This window comes from Ciona intestinalis, chromosome 1 (genome assembly GCF_000224145.3).
Source record: "Ciona intestinalis chromosome 1, KH, whole genome shotgun sequence".
In the NCBI taxonomy this organism is placed as follows: Eukaryota; Metazoa; Chordata; class Ascidiacea; order Phlebobranchia; family Cionidae; genus Ciona; species Ciona intestinalis.
In genome coordinates, this window is record NC_020166.2 from 9,030,876 (window position 1) to 9,056,219 (window position 25,344).

General features: G+C 33.3%; 2 protein-coding genes across 3 annotated transcripts; both read right to left on the bottom strand.

Moving 5' to 3' along the window:
• Positions 1-1,883: 1,883 nt before the first annotated feature.
• Positions 1,884-9,764, bottom strand: LOC100186794 (beta-1,3-galactosyltransferase 1-like). The gene is made up of 5 exons (XM_002124314.5): positions 9,556-9,764; positions 8,903-9,221; positions 7,996-8,174; positions 6,795-6,978; positions 1,884-3,812 (listed from the first exon to the last, which is right to left on the bottom strand). Exons 2-5 carry the CDS (start codon positions 9,167-9,169, stop codon positions 3,303-3,305), a joined length of 1,140 nt encoding a protein of 379 aa, XP_002124350.1. The 5' UTR covers positions 9,170-9,221; positions 9,556-9,764; the 3' UTR covers positions 1,884-3,302.
• A 234-nt stretch (positions 9,765-9,998) lies between these two features.
• On the bottom strand, positions 9,999-25,344 carry LOC100186841 (endothelin-converting enzyme 2). Of its 2 annotated transcripts, XM_026838734.1 has the most exons (22): positions 25,222-25,338; positions 23,520-23,535; positions 22,085-22,195; positions 21,389-21,563; positions 20,755-20,941; positions 20,112-20,170; positions 19,238-19,362; positions 18,358-18,507; positions 17,293-17,361; positions 16,690-16,881; positions 16,005-16,156; positions 15,253-15,367; positions 14,579-14,689; positions 14,021-14,119; positions 13,691-13,768; positions 13,270-13,376; positions 12,863-12,921; positions 12,550-12,669; positions 12,005-12,129; positions 11,425-11,490; positions 11,165-11,263; positions 9,999-10,831 (listed from the first exon to the last, which is right to left on the bottom strand). In XM_026838734.1, the coding sequence occupies exons 1-22, from the start codon at positions 25,242-25,244 to the stop codon at positions 10,655-10,657; spliced, it is 2,415 nt and encodes an 804-aa protein (XP_026694535.1). In that variant the 5' UTR covers positions 25,245-25,338; the 3' UTR covers positions 9,999-10,654. The 2 variants fall into 2 exon arrangements, with proteins under 2 accessions (XP_026694535.1, XP_026694529.1); XM_026838728.1 differs by lacking the exon at positions 23,520-23,535 and having other exon boundaries at positions 25,222-25,344.

Consider the following 25,344-nt stretch of genomic DNA (forward strand, 5'->3'; position numbering starts at 1 on the left):
TAACCAAATTTAACGAATAAACTTTTGCTAAAAATACAGTTTATTATGTAAGTGTACAACGAAACAAACTTCGTACATCCATAATCAAAGTTAATTTTCAAAAAACTCAACTCGGGGGTCTCATTAGGCTAAAAATCTGAATACACGCATCACATTTTGGTGGATCTTGAATAGGGAAAGCTCCCTTTTCAAGAAATACTCACCGGGCCCCCCACCGGGCGTGTTTTAGTATGACTCGTAACACCGGGTCCTCACCGGGCCCCACCGGGCCCAACCGGGCCCCGCACCGGGCGTGTTTTAGTATATTTTTTTCCACCGGGCCCCACCGGGCCCCGCCGGGCGTGTTTTAGTAGGACCGAAAATATTGAAGATAAATAAATATTTAACGCCGGTAAAGGGGATTCCCCTCTTTTTATCATGGAAATGATATAGTTTGAAACTTACCTGGGAGTATTATAAAGTTTGCGATTTATTTACGTCAAATCAAAGAATACTATTATTTGGTCAAATAGTACAATGCTATGTGCCTCACGTGTTTGAAACTCACGTTAATATGGCAAAGTCATTGGCTCGGATTATGGCTATGCGTATCCTGGGCGAATAACCCCATTTTCACTAACGCCTGTGTAAATTTGAAGCTACGGAAAATAGCATGAAGCTTCGAATCCATATCTCAAGTTTTACCAGCGATGCATCCAACCATTGTGCTACAGCCCAATGAGATAGCACTGTGGGGTAAGATAGGACACATTTATTAACACATAATAGGCAGATATTTTGATCCTGTTTTAAACAATCAGGACACGGTTTTATTCTTCTAATGTTCTTTATTGTTTACTGCTAAATGAGACAAGAAAATCGATTGAAAAGGTGTCTCATCTCCCCCACCGTACTGTAAATGTAATTGTGTGCTTGCCGGGTCCTTTCTTAATAGCATTTCGCCATGAGTAAAGAGTCTATCATACTGTGTACGAACCGCTCTTCTGATCGGGTAATAGAGATATCACTTAGGTTTACCGCTCATTGTTTCGGCGCAATTTGTCCTATTTTAAACAGTAGGAGGTGTCAGAATACGAAAAGAGCGGTTTCCTACGCAACACACAATGGGAGCCGCAAGCACAGCAACACGGTTGCTGCTTAATTTTATACGCACTGCATTTTTACAACAATGTAGTATAGTGGGGTAGGACGGGACATGTTCTTATGGTAGTAAAACAAAGATATTTAAAAAACTAGATACCTGTACGCATCTCGCGCTTTATTGCCTGTTCCAACACGGTCAGGAGTTTAAGTGCTATAATGGTAGCCTATCTTACCCCACGAAACCACATTACACATTAGTGGAGCACATTCTAAAATATGTCATAATGGATGGTAACTAGAGAAAGTTTTGGTTCAGACATTTTGGTAAATCCTGTAACTCGACATGATAAACTGCACAAGAAATATTTATCATTCGGTGTAACGTCTGGGACACCGGATATCGTTCACACGAAGTTTTACAAAGTTACAAACGTGGTAAGCACGAGGTGTATGAAACAGAATACCAGTGGTATAAGGACTGTCGTTGCCCCGCCATGCGAGGATAAAGCAAGTTACACATAAGCGAATACAGGAATGTAAAGATAAACAATTCCACATTAGTGACTACTGGATTGGAACAATCTCCGTCTTACCAAGGATACATACGGTAGCATCGTCAAAACCGCTACGCTATAGTTCCAATACGTCTAACAATTCCTATAATATCACTCTCCCGTTTAAAGACACCTTGATAGAACACATACAGCAAAAGACACCTCTGGCTTGCACACTACTGCATATGACACTAAAAAAACTGAAATTTAAAACACTTTGCAAAGGAGACAACAAAACGACTAACATAATTTCTATGACGTAGTTTTCAAAGTTATAAAACACAAGAAATCTGATTAAAAATACGCAGAAATATAGAATTCAATACAGATAAAAAATAATTACTATAGTCTACGCAAGGATTTTATTACAGCACCGAATTTTTTGAATTGATTTAAATTTAGGTCCTATTTTACAAGCAATGCAAGGCATATATTGTAGACCCTGCAGCATTACTGTAATATGTGCTGGGTAGATTTTAAAGAGTAAAAAACGGCAAGTGAGTATCTGCAATTGCAAGATAAGGTGCTAAAGAAAAGATCATCAGAAAATTTCACAACTTCACATCACAGTATGAATCGGTTATAAAACACGTTTCCAAAAAAAGTTTGGTTTTCACTTTAGTGGTCCCAAACATTTAATATGTAACAGCAGAATAGGGTAAATACTCAAAAAAGGACTTGTGCCCAAGCAATTGGTTGCAGCTGAAAAAATTAGAATATTTACGTGTTATTTTGATTTTTGGCCAGATATGATTCAATTTGAAAACGTGACTAATAATGAGCTAAACATGGGCATCACATTAGGAGTTCTCAGAGTGTTTTATGCTATAAATGCAACTGAATTTAAGCCACATCACAGAATTTGTTTTAAAAAAAACTTATTTTGAAAAGTGGGGTTGAAATAATAAATTTTGGGACCACTGTATTGCCCTACTAAGTTTAGAAGTACAGCTTGCACAAAAAAATATTAAGACTGCAATGTGTTCATTGTAATATTAGAACAGAGTGGCCATAAAACCAGCCAACCCTACAGGGTATATAAGAGGGTGCAAGGAACAGAAGTAAATATTCGAAAATGAACTTACGCTAAAAATGTGTTATTAGTTTTGGGTTGATAGGATTTTGGTAAGTTTTAATCTTGAAGCAGGTTGCTGTTAGTAATTTTGAAACATCAATATAGGAATATAGCAGGAGTTTTAAACCATAGGTTAGTCACTGTGATATATGGGAGATTGCTTGGTGCATGGAATCAAATGAGTAATAAAACCAGCATGCAAGGACAAGGACATGGAATACAAAAATAAAAACTTGTAGCTGATATAAGGTTGTCATGTTACAGCTACAAAGGTAGGCGCCAAACATTTTAAAATGCAGGGGAGGCAGGGATAGTAGGATGCCTATTTTTTATGAAACAAACCTAAATATGGTTTTCAGTGTTTACTGATTAATGCAGTGTAAAAATTTCAAGGATAGACCTGCCTACCCTGCCACCCCTGGTTTGGTGCCTATGGTTACATGAATATTACTTTAACAACTTTCAGCATGTATGAAGGCCTTTTACGTTAGATTTAATATTCCTAATGCGGGCAGTAAAAACGTGAGTAATGTTGTTTGAAGAGAGAGAGAACTTAAGTGCCACGAAACGCAAAAATGAAGGACACAGTTTCAGGACTTCACTGTGACTGTAGTATTCTTATTTTCAAAAATTTTTGCACAGTCGTTAAAATCTGACTCGTGAAGTTTTTTCCACATCTCCACCATTTCTTCGCTGTTCAATTTATGCAGAGTCATAATTTCTTTATATATGCAAATATCCTTGGGCCTGTTAACCCCCCAACTCTTGAAACCTTTATGATTCTGTGGCTTCATGCCAAGTTTGCGAAGGCAAACCCCAAGAAACGCATCATCAATTGGAATAATTGGGGTCACTTTCGTAACTTCGAAGATTTTCTTTGCTACGAGCGAAGACATCAAGAAACCTCCCCCAGAAACATACGGCGGATAATATTTCTCATTCCATAGATTGGTTGACACGTAATATTTACTCTTAGGGTCAGTTATACGCGGGGAAGGATACAAAACACTTCCAGCGAATAAATCTTTTGCTTGTTCCTTGGATAATGACAGCAGATAATACACAATGTTCTCGATGTTCACGAACACATCATCATCTCCCTGTGGTATTTTGGAAAAAATATTATTATTCTGTACAAGGGTTTATCTTATGCTTATTAACAGATAATAATCTATATAATATGGTAAAATATTCCTATATCGTTATATACAGCCGTAAAAATAAGAAAAATAAGGTGGGCTTTGATTGACGTAACGTACACTTTGATTGATGTAACGTAGTATGAAAAACGACTAAATATTCCTAAGTACTAGATATCGCAAATGCGTTTTTGAATCTTAAAAAAATATTTCATTTTAATATATATATTATATATATATTTACAAACTGCTGTCAGTTCCCCGAAAAACCCTGGCCGCGCCACCGTTTACAAAAACCTGGCCGTGCCACCGTTTAAATATATTAATAGATATTAAAACTAATTTATCCTCGCATGGTGGTGAAATTTGAAGAATTCCAACAGAAGTTTTCTATTACACAGACATAGTGACGTAACACTGCTTTTGGTTACTAGTGAGTTATGGCAAGATTACAGCTGTATAACAATACATGGTATATGATTCAATTTAACTTGGGTGTTCTTGCTTAGCTGTGTAACTCCTGAATTTATATCACAGATGTTTTATTCCATACACCAAAACCTATGGCATTTAGTTAAAAACTGAAAGAGTTTGTTTATCCATACATTAATACATTGACTAGGCATCCAATATAAAAATAAAAAAATACATTATATATCAAGTCATAAAAGCTGGAGTGTCTGGTATGTTTGTGCCAAACCATTATTACAACATACAGATAAAATATTGATTTAAAAGTATTTCTTTGTTCTTAAAGCTGAGTATTTGCAAACTAAGAATTTAAATTCATGTTAAATAATTAATTATGCATGACACTTTGTTTAAAATGACTTCTTCATTTATTTCTTACTTTAAAAAAAGAGTAAGAATAAGATGAGTGTATTTAAACTTTTTGTGAGTAAGTTTTAAGTGTTGGGTTGTTGTGTGTATAAGCACTTCTTAAGGGCTTTAATAAATCACTTATAACAGCAAAGTATTGCGAGCATGAAGGCTAAAAAAACATGTCATATTTTACAATGGTAAACCATTCATTGAATTGTGTGGATTTAACAATATCAGTAAGAACAAAAAATGTTTGTCACTGCTTGAAAAAACAACTTGTTTAATAGAAAGAAAAACATGAAAAAACATTGTATGTTACTCTGGTCTCTGGAGAACTTAGCCTACACAACAAATTCAAAGCAAATTCTCCATACAATGAAATAGATTACAGGCAATTGATTATAACTCGACCCAAATCACTCATAACAGCAAAGTAACTAATATATGACAGCTAAACAAATGTCAAATTTTACAGAGGTAACCATTCAGTATTTTGTGTCTACTAAACGAAAAGTTATTTTTCTAGGCAAAAACATTTATTTGCTTTGACTTAAAAAAGAGGTAATTTACCAAAAAGAATACAAAACCAAACCATGTCATGCTACTCTGTAAAACTAACATAATAAGTATAAAGTTGATTCTCCATACAATATGGTTACTGGTTAGGATAATTAATTACAACACAGCCTAACTACAATGTACTGTTTGGTTACTATTTAAATCAGGAGGCATATTTAATGAGATTTTCACCAGAGCGACACCATACAGCACATACAGCATGTAATTAATTGCCCCAAGACAATATATACGATACACCACATACATACGCGTATCATTATCATAAATTATTAAATAGACAATGTTATACCAGATACACCAGCCCTTAGGCCTATGGGACAATTGTTACATCACAAATAATAATCACAACTGTGACTGTCAGTGACTTAACAGAACACAATGTAATGTTTATATTTGACAATATGACATCATATATATATGTTTCATGTGTGCGGTAAAGTTTTGACAACAACAGCCATCAACGACAAATATTGTGCAAAAAGTAGAAGCGAATAAACATTGTAAGCTGCAAAGACATTGTATAATACACGGACCTGCTTTATATACATTATGTATTGTATGATTGCATGAGGTACAGTAATGTAATCTATTTGAATAGGGTAGCCCAGTAAACTGCTGTATGATCTATTATACACAATATGAACAGCAAGATATTGTGTGTATCTATTATTTGTATGTACATGTTTATTCAGGCTAACTAATGTACTATACACACTGAATGTTTGTAGCAATATACTTATTTAATTTATGTGAATAACGTGGCCCAAAGGTTTAAGTTAGCTGATAAACTGTTGTAAATGGCAATCAATCATATTAAACAAGTTTAACATATTCTTAAATAAGATTTATTCATTCTAACAGACAAATACCATTGTTTACCTATTCAATTTACTTGGTGTTTTGGTTTAACTCTAGTAGGTAAATATATTTAAACAAAGTACCATAAACCACCTACACACAAGAACTGATATCTATTCATTGTGTACTATATAATAATAGACACAGCATCTCAGGCACAATATAAAGAAACCAACAATTTAATTAAACATATACTCCACCCAGCTCCACCCATAATAAAGTATACATTCCATCACCTTTTATATAATGATGGGTTTAAAAATTAGGGGTTTATGTGATATAACTAAGGTCAACTTAATAGGCAAGGTCCATTGTAGAACCTGCCTTTAAATTAAACCTTATAAACTGACCATAATATTAACAACATTTGCCAGATGAGGTGGCGACGGATTACAGCCAGAGAATTAACGTGACTCACCAGTTGTTTTACTATCAGAAATCACTTTATTTTGATACAAGATATATTTATATATAAAAGGATATTCCAAACACATTTACCAAATATAAAAAGCCTCAAACACCATATCTAAGGGTTCATGAGGATATTGTTTTATAATGGAAGAAAAAATAGAATAAAGGGTGGCTCAATTTCCCCCCACCCTACTATATATGTATTTTTCTTCTAACCTGACTATTTATATCACACAAGCTGTTGCCGATAGATGCCATATTTCAACATCTTACCTTAAATATAAACTTTGTTTGTGGACAATACTTGATCATCCACCTCATAAACATGATGTCTTTCACCGTGAGGTTGCGGAACGAATCCTGGAAATCACCTTGTATGATGTCATGATATTCCTCCTGCTCCCGTTCGAGCAACGCTTGTTTCTTCTCATCAGGATTTCTTGCAAGGAGAAATATCCTGCAGGGAAATAATGGAAAATGAAAAATTAACAAAGAAATAAAAATGGAAATAGCCAGAAATAACTTAAGAATTAAAAATGACAAAAGGAAAAAATCTAAGAAATTAAAAATCGAAAAAGTCAAAAATAAGTAAAGAATTTAAAATGGGAAATATCAAAAACAACTGAAGTTTTTGAAAACAAGTAAAAATGTTAAAGAATTAACCGAAAGGTTTTGATAAGCTAATTTTAAGTTGCATGGTAAAACACTTTACCATTACTGTGAGAAAATGGCAGGAAGTCGTAAAATAAGTAAAAGGATTAGGATTAATTATTCAGTATACGTTGAACTAATGGCAAAAACACGACCGTAAAACCTAGTCTAGTATTTGGCCTTGGAAAAATGAAAGTTAGAATGGTATTTAAGTGACTTATTAACCTATGTAAACAGACTGTATAGTAGCATAGAGCAGGGTATTTTACCTGCTTTACTGATTATGTCATACACTTGATATTTATTTTAACTGGGGAATATATATAGACATACATGCAAAAACATTATGTCCTGTGTGTACTACGTTGACTAATTGTTATACATTATAAGAACTAAGCATTCATTATGGACAATGAGACAAATGATTTGTATACAATTAAACATATTAAGCATATACATATATATATATTATACATATTTATATTCCTATCTTCCACTTAAAAACTAATAACAGGTTTCATCAGAAATACAATAAACAAATAAGGATGGGGTTTGGGGTCATATAAGATTTTTATGAAAGTAATACAACTAAGTTAGCTTAATATAGTACAAGTCGTAAAACAGCCAATTGAAAGTCTTTAAAAAACCTTATAAACTGAAAACATAAACAACAAGTCACACATAGGTGTTAAATTGTGCCAAAGTGGATTTCCTAACTTGGCTATTGGATTATAATTTTGAACAATTAAATAGTTTTGAACAGTTGAACCGTTTTACCAGACACTTAAACAATGACATATCTTCACACAATTAACATCCCTACCTTTTAACTGTGATGCCATTAATATTATTTTCGTTTCCCCATGTTTGTCGAATAGCTTTCCTTCGATCAAATTGCGAAGTTGTTGATTTTATTACGATAAGCAGAAACACAGGAAGAGGCTTCCCCTCGTCGTCACTACATTTGTATTGTTCATTGAATATATAGGGATAGTACTTTTTCTGCAAAATAAATGACAGTGTTTGTTGTTATACTTGTAGAGTACCACTTCTAAAGCTTAAGTGTTTATAAATATTAGTGTCTGTTTAGAGTGTATAGCCTACAATGGAAAATTTTAAGCCATTTTAACAGGCTGTTTAAACATAGCTATAAACGATCTATTGTTTTTGTAATAATAATCTACAATATAAAATTTTAGTTTTTATAATGATAAAATAAAATAACAATAATAAAAAATAGCAATAATAAAAAATAGCAATAATATAATAAATAGCAATAATATTTTAGTTTTTATAATGATAAAATAGCAATAATATAATAAAATAACACCCAAAATGTAAATGAAATATTGTAAATGTCTTGTATTCGCTTTCTAAGACAATAATATTTGTTGTAATACAAACATGAAAACAAGGACAGGTTAACACTGTTGATAATGATGTTATTAAAATGCATAAAGTCATTAACACATGTGGGAACTGTGCAGATGGACATCAAACAATTATCTTATCTGTTCTTGTGTAAACATAGACATAAGGGTTCTCATACATTACTAATATTGACTTTCAAAATATCACCAACAAAGTGGTGACCAAGAAATTCATAGTCAGGATTGAGAATTGCTTGGTATAGTATAGGCTATATACTAACAGTATAGGCTATACACAACCACTTTGTTATGACTGTCCCTCCCTCTTTTTGTCCAAACTACATGTTTCTAAACACCAACCTGTGAATATTCAAGCTGTGGTTCTTGCTCTTCAACTTTTTTCGTGACTTCTTTAACAACAGCAGCTCCCCCCTTCTGCTGCGACCATTGTAACTTCTCCGCTTGTAATATTTTCACTGTGGTGTTTAACTCATGGAAGCGATACGCAAAGTAAAAGAGATTTGCGCAGAGTAAAATGGAAACTAATGCCTTGAAGCAAATTGAACGATATCTCCACGCGAACGACAAAGTTGAACCATTCCCATTACTTCCATTCTTTGCTGCCATTATCTTGTTTTGATTCAAAGGTCTGATGTATAACACTTTGCTTTGATGAGACCTTTTAAAATACAGATGTAAAATCAGTTTTCTGTTACAACTTAGTCGAATACAATGAAGTGTGTATTTAAGTTATACATATGGCTAATATAATCATTTTGTAAATTTGCACTGTACATTCTAAGAGGAAATGGTATTTTATTAGGCCACATAAACCATCAAAAACAACAATTTTAAATTACATCTGTCGATGAAAACCCGTAATTTAAAATATTCCTTGCTTTTAAATATAAACAGTCACAAACAACAATTTTTTAGATTTTTTTTTTTCTTGCGAAATATACAAATACAATTGACTATAAATTTATGATATGGGTATTAAGAATTCCGTTTACCTTAAAACCGGCGGCAGTAACCTTTTTACTTGTTCCTTTAACAGTTTACACAAATTCTTAACATCCAATAAATCGTAAACGCGTCATTCGCAACTTGTCGTTAAAAATCCCCCAACTGTTTCTTGTTGCGCACAAGTACGTTACCGCTAGGGGCTATTCTACGTGCACATTTTGTAAGATATATTTTTCTTTGGTAAAGGTAAAGTGATGTTTGTGGACTTTGTGTAAAAGGAGATTTCTTATTAACTATGGTAAAACCAAAGAATACTTAATCTAAAATTTAGTTAAGTTTTTATACTCTTGTTTTTTCTTTTTCATAGACATAAAACAACAACAAATTATATGTGCTGCGAAAATTCTGTCTATTTTCTTTGGAATTTTAAATCTGCCACTTTTTCTTTTACTGCTTTGTTGTCCTTCCAATTTACCGAGTAGACATAAAATATTAAACACTGCACATCATATATTTCAACATCTATACAACTTACAAAACGATTGCACATAAAAGCATATGTGCGTGTGTATTATGTATGTGTATATGATTAACTGTTCGGAACATAAAAAATGGCGGTTTACAAAAATGTGGCATCATTAAAAGTGGAATTAAACAATAAAAACAGCCTGTGTACAAGTATAACACCCAATTGTATGATATTCGAGAAACAGTTGCAATACTGTGATATAAACAACAATGTGATGATAAAATAGGGACACAAAATTCACTTAAAGTATTTTTCACAAGAGAATACAATTAAAAAAATCAGGAAGGTTATTTATTTTAAAGTTTGCTTCATTGTGGGGAATAAAAACATTTCCAAGGCCCTAGCCGTAGCTCCAAACTTTTGATAATATGTTGCAGTAAAGATTGATCAGGCCTATATCGCATGGTAATGGGCCAAATTTGAATAACACCACATGGTATCATGGTTTACCATGCTTTAGAACGGCACCCTTACAGGTTAGACATGTGTTGGTGATTTATGAGTACACCAATTTGACACAGAGTGTTACATCTACATCAACAAGTCAAAAAATGTGAAAATTGGCCGAACATGAATTAAAAGAGTTAAAATGTCCATGACTTTGTGGTATAACATGATCACCAAACTTTGCATTTCTTTGCAGGGTTCATTGGACTTCCTTTGGGACAACTGAAAGCTTTGCTAAACTCCTCAAAGTTGGATAAGGTTCCAATCACTCTAGCTTTAGGTGGGCTATGCATGTCAACCAGCACTTGATGTTTACGGAATTGAGGGGTGCTAACAGAACACCAAAGCTAAAAGGTTTGAATAATTGTTTAGATAAAGATTTCTCAAGTTTCTGCTGCTTCTAGGGCAGTAATTCAGTGTATCTTTGATTCAATAAAAAAAATATGTTTAGATCACATAATGTATTGTGTAGCAGGGAACAAATGTAAAAACTCAAATTGTAATAATCTATTCGAATACAATAAACAACTAGGTTAAAAGAGCAAAGAGAAAGGAATTAGCAGCAAAACCATAGTTCAAAACATGCTAGGGGTAATACGACATGAGCCGTTATATGTAGAATTCACTGAAGTTAGGACCTGAGTTTTCCCACCACGATAATGAACACACATGGAACTTACTTGAGCAAATGAAATAAAGAACAATTGATCATGAGTGTAGTTAAGTGAAGGTAGTTGAGTTTCTAATGAACCATTGGCTTTCTTCCATTCTTGGTATGCCTGGTGTAGAATAGAAATAGCATTTAGAAATAACAAAACATACATTTTGGTATGCCTGGTGTAGAATAGAAATAGCATTTAGAAATAACAAAACTACATTTTGAGTAAGGTTCTGTGTATTCTGCATCATAATTACATCCAATCACAACAAAATCACTTACATTATATGCCAGCCTCACACCACCGTTGTCAGCAATGTTCTCGCCCAGTGTTAAGACTCCATTTACCTGAAATATCAACAGGGAATGGTTAATTAGGCATTTTAAGTTATAGGGCTCAAGTTATAGTGCTGTATATAACTGTCCCCTTGGTAAATGATGCAACCATAGAGAAGTCATTTAAGACCTGACCAACCAAAAGTCATGTATGCTTATCCATACACTACAATAGCATCAGCAGCTCTGGGCATGGGAGTAGCAACCACAAATAAGTCGCTCAAGTTAACACCCATGAGGATATGAATGACCAAACCAACAAAAAGTTATGTCTGCTTATACACACACTGCAATAGTTTCAGCAACTCGACTGTGGGCATGGGAGTAGCAACCATGGTTAAGTAACCTAAGTTACCACGAGAATATAAATGAACAAACCAACAAAAACTCATGCCTGCTTATCCAAACATTGCAATAGCTTCCCCAACTCGACTGTGGGCATGGGAGTGGCAACCATAGATAAGCCACACGAGTTCACACCCACGAGAATATAAACGCCCAATCCATTATTTTACTTAAAAAATACCTGAGCCCCTCCAAAGTTGAAACTCCCATATTGTTCCACCATACATTCAGCCTTCTTTTTAAACTTGGCAAGCGTATCTTTCTGCCACCAGTTGTTTAAGTTTCCATTCAGATCATATTGACGACCTGTATGTGATGTCAAAGGTTTAACTGTGATGTCATTTATCGGGGAATAAATATCCCGAAAAATTATCTATTCTATTAATTTAACATTTTCATTTAGTTGGTGTCTAGATGGTGGCACCATGGATCATTGGTGGACGGGGCAGTAGAACCACATTTTAGGTGTGCCTCACTGAAGAAACCTAAACCTCATAGAATACAATCTCTATTATTGAGTGTCTATAAACTGCATCAGCAGGTCCAAATGTTAGCAAGTTTTAGGTGCTTTTTGGTAACATTTTACCTTTTTAAAACCAATGGTTCAGTTGTATCTTTACTAAAGAGCGGTAAAAAAATTGGATAGACAAAACATTGTGATACCACCTAGTTAAACCTTTTGTGCCGTATCACTCTTGAAAAAAAGATTAGCCCTAAATGGCATACCTTGATCATCAAATCCATGTGTAAGTTCATGACCAACCACGATACCAATTCCACCATAGTTGATCGACTTTGGGAAGTTACTGCTGTAAAATGGGGGCTGTAGGATTCCAGCTGGGAACACTGGAAAAAAAAACAATGCAAAAAAGCTGGAATCACTGAAAAAATCTTTTTTTTAGCCACGTAAGAGCTAGATACACTGAAACAATGTAAAAACATTGAAAAATACTTAATATTCTAGAAACACTACAAAACATAGATGAGAAAATAACATGGAAGCACTGCAAAACTTAAGTGAGAAATATCATTATCTCACCTATAATGTTCTTAGTGGGTGAGTAGTAAGCGTTTACAGTGGGTGGTGTGATGGACCATCTGTGGATTGGTAAAGTGTCAGATTTTATATATAGTAGGAAAGGGGGAGATGGGACACCTTTTAATTCTATTTTCTTATCCGATTTTATAGTAAACAAAGAATATACAAAGAATTACAAAACCTTATCCTTAGAACTCCCATAGTCCATTGTTTATTGATATCACAATTAGAATATTTCGATATCATGTGCTAAAGGTGTCCCTTTTCCCAGCCTACTACATACCATACCTTGTTTTTGTCTCTTTGAAAACAATAGCGAAAATCATGTTATTTAAAGAAAGAAGAGAAGGAAATCAACAGCAAAACAACAGTTGGTAAAACACGGTATGGACAAAAATAACACTCACTCTTTGCGTTTGACTGGTTTCCTGAGGTGTTTCAGCTCTTTTACAGTGATGTATCTCACCACACTAACATGGTGTTCGAAGTGACCTTTATTCGGGTCAACGATTAACTGTATGAGGGACGAAAAAGTTGTGATGAATACATAAGTGCAAATCGGGGTGGTAAGATATGCCTGCCCCTAAAATTTTCTATACTGCATTAGTCAGAAAACATTATAGCAATTGCTTTAACTTAATAGAAGTGGTACTTAAAAAATATAATATTAATCTAAAAAGTGATAGGTGGTAACTCCTAAACAGGAAGGTGTAAGAAACAGAACACCCATGTTATAAGGACTATTGTTGCCCGCCACAATAGGATAGTTATATTACATTTATTCATTTATACACGAATAAACATACAGTTATGATAGAAATAACTCACATTCTTATATTTTTCATTAACATAAGTAATGTTGAGTATTTTGTCGTCGAATCCAATCATGTCTTCAACTGCTGAACACTGTAATTATAATGTGGTGAATATGGGAAGTTGTGTGTTGGGAGGAACATTAAACTTGGTTAGAAGAGTGATAGCAAACTATATGAAAGTAAAGAAAAAGAAAAAAAAGAAAAAATGTTAGGGAAACTGGGAAAAAGAAGGGATATATGAAAGATGGGAAAAGGAAAGAAAAAATGGAACTAAATGAGACAAAACCAAGAAAAAATGTGGAATAGAAAAGGCATAAAAATAGAGTAAGTAAGAAAAATGCACCTTTTCAGAAGCTTTCTTCCTTGTAACTGGATCCATCCATGAGGTTTTTGGAAGATTTTTCTGGAAACTTGCTTTAATTTCACGAACCATTTCTTCTGCCTGGTGAAGACAAGGTAATGTTTGAAAAGTTGTTTAGGTTTTTTTAAGTCATGGACAGGTAGCAGCTTCAACAAATACTAGACATATAATTAAATAAATATTTTTACAAAAAAATGCAAAACATGATTGAATCTCAAACTGTACAGCCAAGAGCGCTTTAACTAAACGATGAAATGTGATACAGTTACATTATCTATTTAAACTCTGATTAATTTCTCCTTTAAAAATTCTTATACACTGTCAGTATTCCACTTTGTGATACTAAGTGTGTCTTGCACTTTTTTATCCGCGTTTAAAAGACATAGGCAGCTAGGCTAGACATATGTCAACATTTAAAAGGATGTCTCATCTTCTTCATTACATTGTAGTAGTGGAAAGTGTTGTCGAAAGTGTTGAGTTTATGCAGATGACTGACAAACATATACAAATACAGCAATAAAAAGCTTCCACATTACTTACGGATGATTTGCTCGTCTTGTCGAATTTCTTTTGCACAAACAGGCGACCAACAGCGAGTCCTAACACTGAATCAACTGTGTTTAAACATCTTCTCCATCTTTCAACACAGTTCTGTTTGTAAGGAATATTGAATGAATGTGACATATTTATCTTTACATAGTGGAGAAACGAGTTTTTTATATCACGATTGTTCTGTTTCGACACCTCATGCCCGCTTAGAGTTACCACAGATTTAACTTGTGGGAATAATATTTGTGATTTTTTAGTGCATGGCTAACAATTTAGACAATTCATATGGGAGCATGGAACCAGTGGATTGGAGCAACTACCGTTGGAGCAAAACTAAATAAGGGACCGTTCATTTGTCATACACCATACCACAGATACAAGTTCTTACGCACATATAACGAACACAAATACAAATTCACATTCAGCCTTTTTGCGTTTTATCATATTTTTTTTTATCATATTTTTTAGCTAGTCACCATCAGGGAAAAATGTAGTTCAGCAAATTTTTGGCAGAGAGCCAAGCAACAAGTACAATGCATGAGCATGACGGGGAAGCGGCATGAACAGTCTATATTAAGTTGTACTTGTGTTATATGCGTGCATGAACTTGTATCTGTGTCATGTTGTACGAACTACGATCATAATTACAACTTGTACCCACATACCATGTTAGATCCGTATTGAACTTTATGAAATTTATTCAGAGCCTCAAGGAAAGGTTGTCCGAGTGCGGAAACGAATGAATGAACGAACCGCCAACCAAAGTAATTTCCAAGGACCCTAAGTTAAGAGGTTTTAGGCACACAACTATACATATAGGTTAATATAGTAAAAGTCGAAATTAAATATAAAGTATATATGCAGAGTAATCTTTGACCTAAAAATCCAATTCTCATATTTGCATGATCCGATTAGCTTAACCAGGGCTTGAATACATGGGTCACTGCACAGTTAAGAGTGAAGGAAAGTACCGAGGCAATAATCACTATACTGAACTTTGCTAGCAGCAGGGCTCACCACTAAAAACAAGAGTCGGGCAGAAAAATGGATTTGTTGTGGCTCTGGAGTCCGAACCAAAATAAGAGCCTTCATTTTGGAATCACATTCATAAGGTTAAGAAAGAATTTTAAAATGGAAGTTTTAAATACAGACAAGATTTAGTTGAAGCTCAATCTCAAGTACATTATAAAATACTAAGGGGTGAAATTTTCAGTAACACTTATATATATATATATATATTAATACTGGTAAAAAAGTGATTGCTTATTAGGTTAGGGACTTGGGATTTGTGCCAGATTTGGCCGATTACACCCAACACCCGGTCTGAACATGTACTTTATAGCCCATAGTCTTATTAGCCCAGACGCTTTTACACAAGACATGTTTATTTGTATCTACATAAACTACAAATCCCCACCTTTTTGGAGTTTGGTAAACAATATCTGAAAAGTTTCTCAAATATTGGCGTGAAAACGTGATCACTGGTTCGTTTGTACCAACCGTCTCATTCGCTAATTTCAAAAATAATTCTGGAACCAAATTGGACCAATCAACAGCCGGTGCTAAGTCCTGAAAACAAAGATGGGACGAATATTTAAATTAAAAAAAGGTAGCTTGTTCATCCTAGTATAAAAGACAATTTTGGGATAAAATGTTATATTTCCTGATCTTTACAATTACCACGTATGTAACTTTGTGAGTGATTCTTTGTATGGCTGACAGTTTGGATAACAGTTTAGGTATGGATAATTAGTGATCACTAGGTTTGAGCAATTGCCAGAAGATCTCTTTCAGACTAGTCCATAGGTAAAAAAAGTAAATACAAGAAAACTGCAAGCAAAAAAGCCTAATTAATAAGTAATTTGTTTATCAGGTTGATTGCCACAGGGACAGGATATCTTTTATATCTTTTGAAAATAATTCAAATCCTCCCCTTTCAAAAAATTACAACAAAGTAGTAATTCTAATTAATAATAAGTTACCATGTAAGTAACTTTGTTGTATTATCTTTTTATATAGCTGACAATTTAGTCAACCCGTTAGTGACCACTATTTTTTCCTAAAAAAACTTAGTGCAAAAAATCCCAATCAATAAATCTTACCTGCAGATCAGCCAACACCATCCTGTGATAATTCTTCTCCTCGTTTCTCATCTCTTCAAGAGGAAGAGATATGATCGCCAACTTCTTCTCTAACTCAAGCACTTCTTTCATCCTGAAACGAGTGATGTTGCGATCCTTTGCTCCGAGAAGAGTCGCCACCTCAGTCATATAGTCCAAGTAAGCATGAAGTATCTGTAGATGGATGGCTCATTTTGTTTGTATTAGTGCATTATTTGCTTATTTTAGGGTGTTTCGCATTCTCATGGAGTATCTGAGTGGATGGATCGGAGAACTTTATAACTAAAGGTTTTGCTACATTGCAGGAAAACTTAAAACACAGATGTTCTGTTTTACACACACTATGCTTGCTTACGAGTTGCAATATACATAATTAATTTATTATCACATGGCTAGTGAAGACAGTCGCTATAACATGACTGTTCTATTTTATACACTTTATGCCCGCTTATGAGTTGCAGTGTATGTAACTTTTTTTGTCATGTTACGGCTGACTATTTACAATTTAGACAACCCATAAGTGACCACTGGGTTGGAGCAAGCCACATTTTTCACTACATTTATGATTTTTCTTAGTAACTATACCTTGTCATCTTCTATTGTTTTATTAACATAGAAGTCCCTTGTTCCAAGACTGAGGCCTGACTCTCCAACCTTTAATATAACATGGATTAATAAAATGAAAGATAAATTTAAAATAATTATTAAAAAGTACAGAGATTGTTTAGAACATGAAAAAACTTCGGAACAATGAGAAATTTAAAGGTACTGAAAAAATTGCATAAAATAAAGTTGAAAAGGTTAAAAAATGCTGGTAGAAAGTGTTTGGAAACACTGGTAAATATGGTTTGGAAACACTGGTAATAAAGTTTAGAAAAACTGCTCTGGAAAAGCTTGGAAAAACTTGTAGAAAAAGGTTTTAAAACCCTGGGAGAAAAAGGTTTGAAAGCACTGAAAAATAGGTTTAGAAACAACTGCTGTGCATAGCTTCTTTTTTCTTGGACTAAAATGTCAAGACGTGCTTAAATACGAAACCACAACATATGCAGGTTAAACTTTGACCTAAAAATCCAATTCTTATATTTGCATGATCCCATTAGCTGAACCAGGGCTTATAAGCATGGGTCACTGCACAGTTAAAGGTGAAGGAAAGTACCACAGTAAAAATCACTACATTGCTCTTAGCTAGCAGCATGACATAGCATATTTTAATATGGGAAAAGCACCAAGTGCGAAGGTATTCCAGATCCGTTTGGCATTTCTCATGGGACATGGGACATTCTACATTTTTTTACAAATTTTTAAAATTCATCACTATGTTGAACTTAGCTAGCAGCATGATAATACATATGTTACTATGGGTAATGGGCTAAATGTGGCTTTGTATCATGGCGTGTCCACTGTAAGGCGTAGTACTTTAGTAGGAACAGAAAATATATTTTACTTTTTAGTATTTATTTATGGATGATTTAGATACAAGTTTATTGTTCTATTTACAAAAACTAACGTAGTAAAAAAGTTTGAGTACTTTTTGGTAAAAAATACCTAATTATATATAAAAACATAATTTTTAATCACAGATTTTAAACAACTTTAAACACTCTTTTAATTTTTTATATACATGACATCACAATGGTAATAATTACTCACAATCACGATATTTGAGTTTGAATGTTTTGAATCTGTGTTGACACCAATTGAGAAGAAAGGATAAATTGAATATGGAAAATATTGCTGAATCGTGGCGTTGAAATCAAATGATGACTCATCCCAATTATTAAGAACGGGCCAGCCCCCAACCTATAGTGGGGGGAAAGTTTCAACTTTAATTCATCATTATAATGGTAAGGGTGGCTTTTTATTTAATGTGGGTGAGGTTCGGTGACGAGGCTCATCATTGTTTCAAAGATTTGGGCCAGGATTACCCTATAAAGGTGCCTTTAGGGACAGGTGAATTTTTAAAACAAGGGTGGCATCTTATGTGTCATTTTTTATATATATATGCTCAAAATGACATATAAGCAGCCTGGGCTTTAGGTAACGGGCCAAATTGAACCAAAACCCAAGGTACTCATCAAGAACCTCACCTACATAGAATGCATGTATGGCAAGGTTATCTTTGGTGGCAGCACCTAAGTTTAAAATCTTAAAACAACTTTAACTCTGCGTTTAGGTGCTTGTACGAAAACGCTTATATTGCCTTCAACACATAAATCAATAGAGTTTCCTATGTTTAACAGTAGCCCTAAAAACAGCTGTAACCCTGCTGTAAGGTATCTATAGAAACAAAATAAACTTTCAAAACATTTTATACCCGAGAAGCCAAAGTCTATATAACATTTTGCCTGGCAGCAAAAAGTAGAATGTTACTTTACCTCATCTAACAAAGTGAGTCATGAGTATTGCACAAATTAAATGCACACAATTTTACTGTAGTGAGGCATATGCATATGTGTTTTACAAGTTTTGTCAATAATTTTAGCCAAATAAGTCAACTATGCCTGATGGCAGGAGTAACAAATTAGTTTACCTTCTCTAACATAGTGAGCAATGGTTGAGCCCCACGTTTGTTGATAGCTTCCAAATCAATGCAAGATTCATAAAATATCTTGGCTTTCTTCTCTGCAACGCTGTTGTTCTGTGTTGTGTTTAACTCTGGAAAAATGAATATATGAATGTAACTTGCTTTATCCTTGGATGTTTTTTTTTAACATGGGTGTTATGTTTCATGAACACGTGCTCGCTTACAAGTTACCAAGTAGGTAACTTTATAAGCATTTTTTTACTATAAGAGTCTTGGTTAAGGACACATACACCCACAATGGTAACAACTTAACCTCTGGGTTACTGGCAGGCGCACTAAACACTGTGCTACGGCGCCGCAAATAAGTGCTCTAATTGATGTAAATAGACAATATTTAGACTACTTTTGCTATTTACATAGATTTTGAGCCAAGTTGATTAAGTATGATAACATGTAGATTTTTAATAATTATGCATATAGAATATTTAAACCGTGATTACCATTTAATATATGAGATGAGGTAATTTGTAAGTATGCATATAGAAAGAGTTGCCATTTACATAAACTATAAGAAGTTTTACTTTTGTTGCAAAAATTGCTTTTTTAATTTTGAGAACTGTCACAAATATTGACCAACTAAATTTAATCAAATCTTTTAATTGTGCAGAATATCACTGCCTGCCCTGCATTTACAACTGTTTGGCAGCTATGGCTTAAGTACATGTTAACATGGTGATGGTGGCATAGTACTGTTACACAAGGATCAATATTTAAATTAAGCACAGGAGCCTAGGGTAAGAGGATGGGCTTAATTTGGCCATTTTCCAATCTGGTTAGAATTGCGATTGTGAGGATATGAATAATTAAACGAGATACGTACCAAGGACATTTTTCATGATGGCGTGATTACTTTGCTGCAATGCGTTGAACCCACTCCATCTGGAATGTTAGGAATGTGTTTAGATTATCAAAGAGATTTTAGATTATAAAAAAGTTGAAAATCTTTTGTTATTTGTTAACTTTAATACGGTTGCAACAACTTGCAAGCATTTAGGTTTTAATGTCATTTATCTACAAATTTTTAAAATAAAAGTTTAACTTTGAACATGATGAAATCGAAGTTAAAAAAGTAAAATGAAGATTTTACTTCTAATCCAAAATGAATGAAAATAAAGACAATTATGCCAGACATATATATGGGCTAAAAACTTGACACAAAATCTGTGTTTTAGAAACTTAATCAACAAAGTTTAATAAAATAATAAACAAACACGATCAAAATCCCTGCAGATAACTTTTGCTTTATTTGCTTCAGACATTACTCAGAAGTAGAATGGTTCAAGCTAACATCAAATAACCTTTAGAACGGTGGTGTTTAAATGTTTAGCAACTAATAGACAAAGTCTATTAAGTTGTATCTATTGAAACAACAAAAATGACATAAGCGAACTTCTACCCTACATTAACAAAAATTAACAAAAATGTTAGGATTGAGAACCACTGGTCTACATCACCAACATCACCTTGATTCTCCCGAAGGCAGAAGATTTGATTCCTCCCACCCCCCGCATGCAAACTCGTAGAAATCCTGACACGGATCAACGCTCTCGTCCAATGAGAGAGCAACTTTGCTCGCTACGTTGATACAAGCGCGTGTCGTGCATGGCTGAGCAGTGATGTTACTACGACGACAGGTTGATGGTTGAGGATCTGGATATAAATAGAAGATGCACAAAATATCCACCTATGTATGTATGTATGTATGTATTATAAGTGTGACACAGATCTTCTGAGGTATGTTTTCAAATCTTAAAATCTGACGTGCTATTACTGTGTCTGTGGGCAAATTTATCTTTTGAAAAGGCACTTAGCGGCAAACCTTCCTGAGGTCTCACATTTTAAAAAAACATTTAGTCAAGATTAACTTACTTGCTGTTTTAATTAGTCCAATGATAAACATTTTAACACAGATTTTAAATTTTTGGCTGAAGCTTTTAAAAATACTGTCAAATAAACCTGCAACATTTTTGTTTGTTTATTATCAAATGGGGACTCTTTAAAAGCATTGTCCTATATTACTCGGTGTTCAACTTTATCCCACCCTGCTATCTATTTACACATATATATATTATAAACACAACACACAAGAATATTAACCTTTAGGTCGACTCATTTCAAACCCAAACATTGACAGCATGAGAATAGCAAGCACAAGAACAAGAAACAACAACAATTTCTCCCGCTTTGTCATTGATCTGAATACCTTGTTACAATAGGAGCATATCCTCATACAGGAATATTCAGATCTGCGCTTGTAGCTGCGGAAATCAACCTGAAATGTAAAAAATTATTTACGAATAAATCTCATCGTTTTAGGGTAATGGGCCAAATCTGGCCTAAATTCTAGACCTTTCAGAACCTCACCCATACAGAATGGAATACAATCAATGGCGTTAAACCTTGGGGTGGCAAATAGGTCTAATGTAGCAACACACTAATAAACTGCTCTTAAATGTGTTTTTATAATAGGGGGCAAAGGATAAACACCAAACCTGGGATAGAAGGGTACATAAGCATACCATAGAATTTTCCACACTGTATTATTTAGTAAACATTAGAACTAAATGTTAGACAGAATTTCGTGAAAAAATAAAGAAAAAACTTTACAAAAAGTAAAAATGGAAGAGCTAAAATATATATATATATATTAAAAAATATAAAAGATATGTTTAAAACTAAATACTCATTTTCTGCACTAAATAGGTTAATTTTTTTAATTTTAATTTTTTCGAAATTATAACAAAGGTCAAACAAACTATCCAACCCCCTAATTCCGCCACTAACCATACCCACCTCATCAGGGGAATCCACCACGGGCGAGCAAAGCGATTCCTCCATCTCACTTCCTTCGCCTCTCACACATAAACTGGTCCTCCCATTCTCACCAGGCTGGACTGCTGTTACCTGGGATCAATATAACAACGTCACAATTGATTGAAAATCATTATTTTGCAAAATTATATTTTGCCGGCTAAATTAGATGCCCGTTTAGTAAAGCATGGCACAAATTTTAAAATTAATTTTGTACAAAATTACCTACTCACTTTCAAATGATTTATATATATATTTAATTAAAATTATATAAAAAAGTTTTAGTTTTTACAATAATAGTCAAAAGGGTTTGTGAACCACTGTAGAAGTGAAAACACTATAATAACTATTTTTCTAAATAAAATTTTGTTTGTTTAATGTATTTTGTTTTAGCAACTTGTAGGTAAGATAATAGAACTATGTTCAATATAGAAACAATTGTAAGATAAAGAAAACTACAACTACACATAACTGTTTGAAATTGTTAAATAACAGTCAAAAGGATTTATGAAACAGTATACTAGGCGACCTAGCCAAAGCAAACTTTTGGGTAGTAAAATGTAGGTCAAAAAGTTCAACCGTCTGTACTTGAGAAACAAAGTGATGCTAATGAATTCAAAACATTTACACACAAGTATCTCTACAAGTTCTTTCCAGAACCCCTGGTTTACATTATTACATTGCTTCATTACACCTACTATCAACATGGGCACAACATAGTCGTGGGTCACTGAGACAGTAGTCAACAATTCTACTAGAATATTCACATAAACCTTACATTAGTAAAATGTTATGCAGCCTTTCAAAGTTTATATTACAATTACAGCTCAGTTATTTTGGATTTTGGCTGCTGAAATTCTCATTTCCTTTACAAGTAAAGCACCAAGCTAAACATATATTATTTAATTTTAAACAATCGTTTTTAATGGCACGGAAAACATTGCACTGGGACACTTGCAGTATATAAAGTGGAAAAGTTTAATGTAAATTGGCAATGTTTACAAATCAACAATCAACCCTTTTATTAATAAATTAAAAATGTATTTTTAGTTGCTACAATAATAAATGCAACAAACACACACACACACAGATAGATAGAACAACAAAAACAGACAATAAGTCAGAACAACAAGCACAATAACAAGAACACAGTTCTAGTTTAAAACTTAAAACACAGGCATAAAAAATCTGTCTAATATAGTTTCCATAACAAAAAAACTCAACAAATAAATAGAAAGACAAAACTACAAACAGACATCAAAACAACAACAACAACAAGAAAACAGTTATAAATCCAAAAATTTAAAAAAGAAACAAACATCAATTGCCATAAAAAATGCAACATACACACAAATAGACACAACAACAAAAACACACATCAAAACAACAACAAAATGGTTTTATGTCCATAACTTACCACCAATTGAAGAGAACTGTTTGAATTGTTATCATTAATATCATTATCATTGTCAGATTTCATTATATAATACTTATATACAAACAAGCTATATAAAAGCCAATGTTGTAATTACGTTGAATTGTAAAAAGGCCATAATATACAATTACATTATTTAGCCTATTCAAATTTTAATACAACCATTTAATTATTTTTTATAGAAATTATCAAACTGTTATATATTATATATAATACCTGTTTCATAACTTCTATTAAAAATATTTTTATATATATGTATAGGCCCATACCATATATTATATATATATATATATATATATATATATATATGCGGGTAAAGTCTAAATGTAGCAATTCATCATTGCAATTATCTATATCTGCATTACTGACAACTCTTAACATATTCCATGGCTAACCTTCCACTGCAAGAATGACTGTTACTAGAGCAGGGTGGTATATTTAAAGCTAGATAAGTGTTTTGCATTCAAGTTATGCTGATTATCTCTCTCTCTATTCCCTGGTATGCAACTGATCTTGTTTAAGTTGGGCTTACTGACTTGTTATGCAAACACAACAGACTTGGGTTACCACTAATCCACCACTTCCACAATAGGGAACTGTGGATACAACAACTAATTAGGGGGTTTCAATATTCGGGGTTAGGGGGGGGACTTTTTAATAAAATCACGTTTTTTATCCAAAATCTTGACGTCCCTTATAATGAGAAATAACTGAACTTTTCTAAAACAAAATAGACATCGCATTTGCGTTTTTAATTAAAAAATCGATATTTAAAAAAAATATATATTTTATACATATATAGCAATAATAGTAATAATAATACTGTATCTACAAAAAAAACTGAGACCCACTGAACCATATTCCTATTCTAACACAGTTACCACTGTTACTGCATAGTTTACAAAAGGGGGACAGGGTAGGATGGGCATTGTTGGTAAACAGACTTCTACTATGACATCATAATTGTGATTGATGAGTTGAACTTCATATTATCACCAGCTGTCAATCATCAACTAATGCTTGAAACTGTAGTTTCTGACTATATTGTTTACATTTTTTTGATAATTTTTACATTTTTTATAATTAAACAAAAATTTTATAATTTTTTATAATAAAGTGTATATATATATATATATATATATATATTACATTAATACATATATGTATTTTTGACATATTTTTATTCATATTTTGTCACTGTCAGTTCTCTGACTGTTGGTTATAGCAGCCAAAAATGATGTTTCGTTTATTTTTTATCAGTAATTGTAACATTTTTTTGTAATAACTCATCAGCATGTATTATACATATATTTTATACTTTATTTTGATTTATCACAGGGATAGGGCTACATGTATTATATTTATAAATTTGAATGTCTCACTCAATACCTGCATTAAGTTTTTAACCAATAGGTTTCCCATAATATACTTTTTTATCCATAGTCATTTTAGTTAACATATGCGAAAAAATGAACAATGGAACTATGAGTGTAACTTCATTTCAACAATGTCCCCCAGATTTAACTCTGCTGTTAGGTGTTAATACAAACAAGCATAGCCAAAATATATTGCATTCACCACATTAATCAATAAGGTTTCCTATGTTTGAAAACTATAAGTGTAACTGCATTTGAACAATGACATTATGATGTCATACAAACACATTATTATGCAACAACCTCACCTCGTGCTGTGCAAGTGGGGCATATTTCGCTTTCGACATATAATCCTCCAAGAATAAGATTCAAGAGAATGATTATCACCAGCGGTGTGTGGATGTTAAGTTAAACCATATATACCTAGTTCT

Bases quoted from the DNA above. Each gene is read 5' to 3' on its own strand.
- LOC100186794 (XM_002124314.5), bottom strand. From the start codon at position 9,169: ATGGCAGCAAAGAATGGAAGTAATGGGAATGGTTCAACTTTGTCGTTC. The intron at 8,175-8,902 runs GTTGGTGTTTAG...TTTATTTTGCAG, and splicing joins CACAGCTTGAATATTCACAG to AAAAAGTACTATCCCTATAT. The intron at 3,813-6,794 runs GTAAGATGTTGA...AAAATACCACAG, and splicing joins AAACAAAGTTTATATTTAAG to GGAGATGATGATGTGTTCGT.
- LOC100186841 (XM_026838728.1), bottom strand. From the start codon at position 25,260: ATGTCGAAAGCGAAATATGCCCCACTTGCACAGCACGAG. The intron at 22,196-25,221 runs GTGAGGTTGTTG...TATTGATCCCAG, and splicing joins CCCCACTTGCACAGCACGAG to GTAACAGCAGTCCAGCCTGG. The intron at 15,368-16,004 runs GTGGGGATTTGT...CTCTTAACTTAG, and splicing joins GTTTACCAAACTCCAAAAAG to GGTCCTTGGAAATTACTTTG.